Source organism: Ranitomeya imitator, chromosome 8, assembly GCF_032444005.1.
Source record: "Ranitomeya imitator isolate aRanImi1 chromosome 8, aRanImi1.pri, whole genome shotgun sequence".
Taxonomy (NCBI): Eukaryota; Metazoa; Chordata; class Amphibia; order Anura; family Dendrobatidae; genus Ranitomeya; species Ranitomeya imitator.
Window position 1 is genome coordinate 45,474,261 of NC_091289.1, and position 10,222 is coordinate 45,484,482.

Below are 10,222 nucleotides of genomic sequence, written 5' to 3' on the forward strand. Positions count from 1 at the left end.
TTGGATTGTAGCAGGTGGCAAGACTGTCCGATTAATGTGTCTGAAGGTCTCAGCGTTAATTACAAAATTGGTGGTTTGAGTGTGATTTTGCAGGTATTTGCATATGGCATCTTCAGGCCAGTAATCATCGAGGACGACATACCTAGAACATCAATGTTGGCGGTGGTGAGGATGGTCCCATGCTTGTTTGATGCTTCGCATTGGTACACTGCACTGTCCGATAGCTCGAGAGAGTGAATGAATATGACGCCTCCTCTCATGTTATGATTCTGAGGGAGTGTTTCTCCTTTATGTGAAAAAAAAGATAAAAAATAAAAAAAAAAATTTTTTTAATCATAATGACTCATTGAAAAGATCTGAAAATTCTGTGGAGACCACACAAAGAAAACAGTACAGAACAATGTGACCCTGAAGGGGTAATTATTTCTTACATTAATAAGACCAGAAAGTCTCACACAAAATTACTATTTTCCATTGACTGATTATAGGCTGCGGAAAATGAACGTCTGTATTTTGCTAAGAGCAGGAAGTTCTAAAGCCCTGATTATTATCGAATACCTCCGCTATGTATTAGAAGTATTCCCGACTGTAATATTATAAAAGAAAGTTACTACTTGTTAACACAGTTAAAACTGTTTCATGTTAAAGGGAGTGTGTCAGCAGGTTTTGGTATACAATCTGAGAACAGCATGAAGTAAGGGCTGAGACACTGACTTTAGGAATATGTCACTTTTTAGGCTGTGTGCTGTTATTTCCATACAATGAATGTTTTATCACCAGGAGATTATAACTACAGCTCTGCTCCGACCACACCCCCTCCTCTGATAGGCAGCTCACTGTCAATAGACAGTGTACACAGAGAGCCTGGTGTGGGCGGAGTTAGTTTCCTGAGCTCTGCTACATGCTACATCTAAAAAGTCTGATTGTATCACAACTGCTGCACCCAGTAAGCTAAGTGACGCATCACTGGAACCAGGGTCTCTGTTCCTACTTAATGCTGCTTTCAGATGAGGCAGCAAAAACCTGGCGACAGATTCCCTTTAAAGGACAACTCCTTTCCATATGACCAGGACTGTTCTTATCGGGACGATGTGCCTCTTTTTTGGCGCCCCTTATGATGTATGATCGAGATGAGCAATTTGATTTATGATGTCCTACTCCAGCATCCAGTCTGATCCATGCCAGCCAGTATTCACATTTGCGCCCAGCTTCTTCAGCTTGACATTCCGGGTGCCTATGGCGCTTACTTGGCCCTGTGATCTCATGATATCGTGTGGCATAGTAAACACATAAGGTGTCCAGGATTTTGAGGTAAAGATGCCAGTGCAGAAGTGAAGACCGGCTGTTACGGAAAAATTGCCCTGGATTCCAGACCTGGACAACACAATTTGTACGGACCCAATAAGCCCCCAAAATTGGACACATAGGCTGAGGATGACAGAGCTTTAATTTGCGAAAGGGCCATCAAGACACATCCTTTTTAGAAGAGTTCTGACACCAGTGCTAAAACCACTAGATATGTGACACATAAGAATATTTATAAGGTACCTATGGTTTTTCAAACTTTCGACATGTGAGAAGTTTTGATGGGTGTGAGTCAATAGGAAGGGGCAGCATTTCACACCTAAGCTCTCTGCCCTTTTTGCTTTCATTGACTTTGTCAGTTCACTCCCCTCAAATGTTCTCTAATTACTCCACACTTTAATGATGGCTCCATCATTAGAAATTTAGACCTGTCATTCAAGAGAAAATGAAAGGGTTGGAGGAATGCCGATTGGCAAAAAAACGGGACACTTCCATGGTAAATCAGGCTCTTCCTTCAGACGCTTGGCATCTAATCATCGTACCATATGTGATTATTAATTTTATCACCAGATATTGAAAATGAAATAACGCAAGAAGCAAAGTATTCTGAGATCTTACAAAGGTAGCATACAATAACTACAATTACACAAGTAACTTTCAGCTCTTAATTCTTGATTTTACTTTTAATAGGGATCCCATTTCTTTGCCACTGGATTTCCGGTTCAGGTGTCCCCGTAGCTGAACAGTTAAGGAAAACCTCGGATCCGACTCCTTGTATAGAGCTCTTTAGCATTTTTTCCCATCTTGGAGGCTCTGAAAATAGCGAAAACAAGAAGTAAAGACAGTGAGATAACCAGAAAAGAATACATTATATGCACATGTTCTTCATTTTACAGGTACACAAAAGGGGGAACACTAAATCAGAGGATGATGTTTAAAATAAGCAGCAATATCCTTACCGGGACTGACTGGGTTTTGACACATCATTTCAGATATCATAATAGGCTATTATTATCAGTATACTTGGGGGTTCTATTATTATTTTTATTATTTATTTTTAGAGTACCATTGATTCCATGATGCTGTACATGAGGAGAAGTTGCATACAGATAGAAATTACAATGAACAAACTAATAGTGACAGACAGGTACAGAGGAGAGAGGGTCCTGCCCTTGAAGGCTTACATTCTACAGGAGAAGGAGACAGTAGGTGCGGTGGTTTCAGCAGCTCTTGTATTGGTCAGGCGGCAGTTCTGGTAGTGTTGAGGTGGCAGCAAGGTCATTACAGGCTGTAAGCTGTTCTGATGAGATGGGTTCTCAAGTTCTTCTTTAAAGTTTCTAATGTAGGGGATAATCGGACGTATTGGGGCACAGAATTCCAAAGGATGGGGGATACTCGGGAGAAGTCTTGCAGATGTTTGGGTGAGGAAAGTACGAGTGTGGAGGAGGAGGTCTTGGGAGGACCTGAGATAACGTGGTGGGAGATATTGAGAGATGTATAGGGGAGACAGATTATGGACAGCTTAATATGTCAGTGTTGGTAGCTTGAAGTGGATACGTTGGGAAATTTGGAGACAATGAATGGATTTGCAGAGGGGAGAAGGGGAGGAGAAACATGGAGAGAGGTGGATTAGTCTGGCAGCAGAGTAAAAAACAGACTGGAGAGATGTGAAAGTGTTAGCAAGAAGGCCACATAGGAGGATATTGCAGTAGTCAAGGCAGGAGATGATGAGAGCATGCACTATTATTTCAGTAGATTGAATATTGAGGTAAGAATAGATTCTGGAAATATTTTTGAGCTGGAGGTGGTGAGAGCTTGGATGTGTGGTTTGAAGGAGAAGGCAGAGTCGAGGGTTACTCCTGGGCAGCTGACTTCAGGTACAGTGGAAATCATGATGTCATTTACTGCAATAGTTAGATCAGGTATGACAGATAGGTTGGATGGAGGAAAGATTATGAGTTCAATTGTGTCCACATTGAGCTTGAGGAATCAAGAAGAGAAGGGGGATATGTCTGATAGACGCTCTGGGACTCTGGACAGCAGAGAGGTGACGTCTAGGCCAGAGAGGTATATCTGAGTGTCATCAGCGTATAGATGGTATTTGAAGCCATGGGACTTAATGAGTTGTCCCAGGCCCAAGGTATAGATGGAGAAGAGTAGGGGTCCCAAGACAGAGTCTTGAGGGACTCCGACAAAGAGAGGATGGGATGAAGACGTAGTGTGGGAGTGGGAGACGCTTAATGTGTGGTTAGAAAGGTAATAGAAGATCCAGGAGAGGGCAAAGTCTGTAAAACCGAGGGAAGAAAGGATCTGTAGTAGGAAAGAGTGCTCGACTTTTTCGAAGGCAGAGGGCAGACCTAGAAGGAGGTCTATAGAGAAATGTCTGTGAGCTTTGGCAGTAAGTCATTGGTAATTTTGGTTAGGGCAGTTTTGGCAGAATGGTGGGCGAGGAAGCTGCATTGACAGTTGTCAAAGAGTAGGTTAGATGAGAGATGGGAGGAAAGTACAGTGTGGACATGCTTTTCTAGGAGTTTGGATGTGAACAGGACAAGTGATGTGAGCTCATAGCTGGATGTAGAGGTTGAGTCGAGGGGTGGCTTCTTCAGGATAGGTGTAATTGTGGCATCTTTGAAAGCAGAAGGTAAGGTACTAATAGTTAATGATAAGTTGAACAGATGGGTTATGGCTAGGATAAGTGTGGAGGAGAGGTTGGGGAGGAGTTGGGATGAGATGGAGAGGTGGAGAGGTGTGATTTGGAGAGGAGATAAGTAAGCTCTCCTTCAGTGATAGTCATGAGGAAAGTTAGTGGGGGAGGGAAGTGGTCTGGTATACATAGGAGTTGTGGTGGTTGAGCAGTAAAGACTTGCCTGATTTGGTCGATCTTGTTGTTCAAGTGTACAGCAAAGTCTTCAGCAGAGATGAGACAGGTCGGAATGGGCAGTGGTGGGCTGAGGAGCGATTTAAAAGTGTTTAATAACTGCTTGTGGTTGAGAGATAAAGAGGATTCAAGAGTTGTGAAGTTTAGCAGAGGTGAGGGCCGACTTAAATGTGATAGTTGCTTTTTTGAATGTGGTGAAGTCTTCCTGTGAATGTGTTTTCTTCCCGCGCTGCTTTGCAACCATGGACACTTGCAGAAGCTTTTTAGAGAGGTTGCTGTTAATTAATTCATTGCTGTCTGCCATGCATGAGAGGGGTGACTGAGTCAGTAGCTGATGTGAGTGTAGCATGGTAGAAAACAGTGCCACTGTCTGTGTAACATGGAGTGAAGATATGGAGGACAGCGGTAGAATAGAGTTGGAGAGTGTGTCAGTGTCTAGGTGTGTGAAGTTTCTAAGGGTGTGACCTAGATGCTTTACTTGGGGGCAGGTGAAGAGGACAGGGAAGAGAATGTAAGTAGACAGTGGTAAGGTTAGATAGGGGGCCCAGGCAGGTGAAGATAAGGTCTAATGTATGTCTGTCTGTGTGGGTGGCTATAGAGGACAACTGAGTGAAGTAAATAAATGAAGCAAGTGACAGGACTTTGGAGTCTGCCACACTGGCGTGTGTTGATGGGAATGTTGAAGTCACCCATGATGATGGTAGGAATGTCAGCAGAGAGAAAGTGTTGAAGCCAGGTGGAGAATTGGTCAATAAAGATAGTGGCTGGGCCCAAGGGTCAGTATATGACCACCACTTGGATGTTGGAGGGAGAGTAGATACAGGCAGAATGCACTTCAAAAGATGGGAGGGTAGAAGGGGAATTGGGTAGAAGGTGCAGGTCTTAAAAAGGAGAAGACCCACTCCTCCACCAAGTCCATTGCCAGGGTGAGGAGTGTGGGTGAAGTGAAGGCCGCTTAGCACAGTGCAGCACGGGAGGCCATGCCACAGGGTGTCAGCCATGTTTTGGTGAGGCTCAGGAAGGATAGATTGCGAGAGGTCATGAATGACATGGAGCTTATTGCAGATGGAACGGGTGTTCCAAAGTGCTCCAGATAGAGGGAGTGATGGAGTGGGGGTCAAGGGAAAGGTTTTTATATTTGAGAAATTGCAGTAGTTTCTAGCAGGTGTGCAGTCTGTCTATCTGTCTATCTATCTATCTACAACTTTATTTCGCTCAGATCTAGTCTCAAAGATAACAATATAAAGAATAGTTGACATGGATGCCCATTCATCCTACATATTGCATTACTGTTACTTTGTATTCTGAGATAAATCCCAATATATGCAATAAATCTCAATAAATAATAAGCAGACTTCCTCATATTTTTCTCTTAATCCCACACACTTGAATTTAGAGCCATGCATTACGTTCAACCTTCTATGGGTTTTCCAACCTGTGTCTAAGTATGGCAAGTGCCAGTTGCTTCGTCAGACGGAACAGCAAATAAGGAACCCTTTTTTGCTACTAAGACGAGATCTTATATGTGGGACTGCCCACTTGATTGACATTTTTGGCATAATTTAAATACCTTGGCTAAGGAAAGCCTGTTAAATAACCAATACATTTTTTCTGAAAGAGGCTATGTGGGGCATTTCAGAGCAACAAAGATTTGGAAAATATGTTAGTGAAGAAACAGCACAATAAGATGAATCCAAAATGGACTGGAGCAAAACTTCAAAGGGTTAACTCTAAAGCTCAAAAACAGCCACAAACACCAAAGACAAAAGCAGAGCTCCAAAAAATCCAATGTAAGGATGGTTTATTACATCCAGATCTTCTATAGCGATATTTTCAATTTCAGGTAATGGATGGCATGAATGGCCATTGATTTGTCTTACTTGCCTTGCATTCTTCATTTTTCTATTAAACACTGTAGCTTCCCCATAGGCAAAGTTAATTTGGTGGAGGTGGGAGGGTTCCTGCAGTAATTCCCACTTCAAACTTACAATCATATTTAGCAAATTTAATAATTTGATAATTTAAAAATTGTTAAAAAATAGTTAATACCTTCAACAAGAACATGAAACATTCGCTGATCAGAACCCATCTCATTTTCTGCTTCGCAAGTATATACTCCTTCATCATCTTTAGTAATGTCTTTGATCTTCAATTGTGTCCCATGGCCCTCTACTATGACACGGTGCTTTATTGATTCCTCGCCATCTTTTTGCCATTTATTTGTAGGGGTGGGCCTAAAGATCACCAATTCATTAGTACATACATACAAAAGACATTGCAGCTTTTAATCTACTCTGGAAGAATACAAAGTGAATCCATACCATGTATATTGACCATAGCAGGTATGTGTGGCTGGGAATCAGATGTACTACATAAATAATGGATAAAAATTTACAGTTACTTAAAGTGAACCTGTCAGCAAGATTTTTCTAAGTAAACTACAGGCATTGTCAGATCGGCAGTGTTACACTGATAACAATGATATATGGGGTGAAGAAATCCATCTTGTGGTTCTTTTGTAATCAGTGTTAGAAGTTTTCCCATCTTGTGGTTCTTGTGTAATCAGTGTTAGAAGTTTTCCCATCTTGTGGTTCTTGTGTAATCAGTGTTAGAAGTTTTCCCATCTTGTGGTTCTTGTGTAATCAGTGTTAGAAGTTTTTGGTTAATGATATGCCAGTGATCCGGGGCTCACTGTAGGTAGTGTCTTATCTTCCTGCTCTATTCTGGTTTAAGCCAGAGAAACCAAGGAAAAACCTGCCCACAGGTCGCCCTGAAAAAGTCTGTCTCTATGGTGAGGAACAGGCTTGTGCTTCGAGGTGGCCTGTGGGCAGGTTTTTTCTTGGTCTCTCTGGCTTAGAACAGAAAGATAAGACTCAGTCCTACAGTCCTGCTCCGGAACATGGGCATATCATTAACTGAAAACTTCTAACACTGATTACACAAGAACCACAAGACGGATTTCTCAGTGCCTACAGTCCTGCCCCGAAGCATGGGCATATCATTAACTTAAAACTTCTAACACTGATTACACAAGAACCACATGACGGATTTCTTCACCCCAGGTATAACTGTAATCACTTTAACACTGCCAACCTGACAATGCCTTTTGTTTGCTTATCAAAATCCTACTGACACTTTAATGTGTATCTCTAGTGAAAAAAAAAGATATAAATATGCTGCTAGATTCTCATATACCAATTTTTTTTTTCCCGTTATATCTCAGCTGTTTCTACTGCATACCTCCCCAATCTTGAGGCTGCTGTAATAGCATCTACCTGCTCCTCCAGCAGGGAGCAAATAAAGTGCTACTGTAATGAAAGTCTCTACCTACTCAGCCGTATACTGAAATACAGGAAGCATACAATTAAACAAGGCTACAAAATAGCATGGCCCACTAAAATTTTAATTCTAGTTTATTAGCTTGCATTTCCACATTTAGTGCATATCCTTAGAGGATATTAAATGGATCACTGGAGGCTGCTCTTGGCATCAGTCTATTTCTTTTGGTCTCCAGGTATGAGCCTCTTTTACAAAGGGAGGCTGTTGATGAATTATTAACAGGTAGATACTAATAGTATTTTACTACTGCCATAATATTGATATTGGAATTGTGCAATATATGATAATATTAATATTCTGCACATGGCACTGTGGAAGTTTGATTTAGGAAATCAATAGGATTTAATTGATGGTGCTTCTTACATATAACAAGAGAGCCTTTAGAGTGTGAAACAATTGTGGCTCCAGTTGTCAGTGTTGTCAAGTCTTAAGCTACAAGTCTGCAGTCACTCTGTATGACTGCAGACTTGTGAATCCTCACATCACGTGCACTGTGTGCTGTGAGGATTCTTTGGTCCCGGCACCAGGAGCTGCAGTCATGTGACCGAAAGTATGTGATTTGCATATTCCTGGCCACATTCTGACTAGTTATGCATGGCCTCGCTCAGGGCAAGTGTATTGAGTGAGGCCGGAAACAGTCTAGTCGGAATGTGGCTGGGAGTATGCATATTGGTGCCGGTATCGGAGAATCCTCGCAGAGCATGCGATTTGAGGAATCGCAAGTCACACAGAGTGGCTGCAGACTTGTATCTTTAGACCAGACAACCCCCTTTAAGTCTGTGATACAAATATTTTACTTACAATCCTTCAGCGATGCATTCCAGCTGTAGTACTTCACCTTTCAGCACAATAATAGGCTTATCCACTCCTCCTTGGGTTGTTAATATGTTTGGTTTTCGGTTTTTTATTATATTGCCTGAAAATATTACACATTGTTAAATAAAATACTTAAAATTTAGGAAGGTATTTTCTGGGGTGCTGAACAATTGCTGAGTGTAGCCTGTGGTCTATATCCTGCCCTTTAACTGTCCTTGTCCGGGCCACAGTTTGGGACATCCAAAGTGCTGGGAGCAATGCACCCCCTGCCCCTGCCCCGGAGTCTGAATTTCAACTATATTTGCATGGACGGGATGTAGATACTTTTGAATACAATGGTGGAACAGGGAGCTGTTGGCTCCCTCCTCTGCCATTCAGCTTGCGCGTCTGAGTCTCAAAACAGTATGCATGACGATGTTACTAGATCGTGCCTGCTGCGCGCAGCCTCAATGTACCCAATGAACAGACCAGAGCAGTGCATTGGAGAAATGGGGCTAAGCGAGCAGATTTTATTTTTAAATTGTCAGTCAGTACTTGGGGGAAATTGTGGGGGCCATCATATTGTGTGGGGACATCCCATTGTATGGAGCCATCAAACTGTCAGTCTGTACTTGTAGGGATGAAACTGGGCCATTATACTGTGTGTGGGGGCATATAGGGGCCCTCATACTGTGTGTGGGGGCATATAGGGGCCCTCATACTGTGTGTGGGGGCATATAGGAGCCTCATGCTGTGTGTGGGGGCATATAGGGGCCCTCATGCTGTGTATGGGGGCATATAGGGGCCCTTATGCTGTGTATGGGGGCATATAGGGGCCCTCATACTGTGTGTGGGGCATATAGTGGCCCTCATACTGTGTGTGGGGGCATAGAGGGGCCCTCATACTGTGTGTGGGGGCATATAGGGGCCCTCATACTGTGTGTGGGGGCATATAGGGGCCTCATGCTGTGTGTGGGGGCATATAGGGGCCCTCATGCTGTGTATGGGGGCATATAGGGGCCCTTATGCTGTGTATGGGGGCATATAGGGGCCCTCATACTGTGTGTGGGGCATATAGGGGCCCTCATACTGTGTGTGGGGGCATAGAGGGGCCCTCATACTGTGTGTGGGGGCATATAGGGGCCCTCATACTGTGTGTGGGGGCATATAAGGGCCCTCATACTGTGTATGGGGGCATATAGGGGCCCTCATGCTGTGTGTGGGGGCATATAGGGGCCCTCATACTGTGTGTGGGGGCATATAGGGGCCCTCATACTGTGTGTGTGGGGGCATATAGGGGCCCTCATACTGTGTATGGGGACATATAGGGGCCCTCATACTGTGTGTGGGGGCATATAGGGGCCCTCATACTGTGTGTGGGGGGCTGTGGAGACTATCATACTGTGTGGGGGCTCTGAATGACATCCTACTGTGTAGGGGGCTGTGGGTGTTGGTTGAGTTGTGTGGATCACCATACTGTGCTAGGGGAACTGTGTGGGGCCTCATACTGTGTATGTCAGGGAAAAATTGTGGCCATCATATTTTGTGAAGGGATGTTGGACTTATCAATCTGTGTGTGGGGCTATGGGGGTATCATAATATTTGTGGGGAAACTGTAGGGGCCATCATACATTATTTGGTGAAGTTGTGGGGTCATCATATTGTATGTTGGGAACACCATACTGTAGGGCAGGTGTGGGAGCATCAGACTGTGTGGGTGTTAGGAGGGGCATCATATTTTGTGTGATGGGTGACTGCGGGGGCATAATACTGTGTGGTAACTGTGGGGACATCAAAATTTGTGGCAGGAGCTCTTGGCCAAGGTAAATATATACTTAGTATAAATAATTAAGGCTGAATAACAGGCGCAGTATGATTTATAAACGTTATTAAAAGCAATAGATT

The 10,222-nt window shown here is 43.4% G+C and overlaps 1 protein-coding gene across 3 annotated transcripts in view; it reads right to left on the reverse strand.

Moving 5' to 3' along the window:
- Window positions 1-10,222, reverse strand: part of CHL1 (cell adhesion molecule L1 like) — a 136,494-nt gene that overhangs the window by 51,106 nt on the left and 75,166 nt on the right. For all 3 annotated transcript variants that reach the window (XM_069736843.1, XM_069736841.1, XM_069736842.1), the window contains exons 7-10: window positions 8,324-8,438; window positions 6,233-6,417; window positions 1,987-2,118; window positions 143-286 (exon numbers count right to left, since the gene is read on the reverse strand). In XM_069736843.1, the coding sequence (XP_069592944.1) occupies window positions 143-286; window positions 1,987-2,118; window positions 6,233-6,417; window positions 8,324-8,438 (576 nt within the window). The remainder of the gene's footprint in view (window positions 1-142; window positions 287-1,986; window positions 2,119-6,232; window positions 6,418-8,323; window positions 8,439-10,222) is intronic.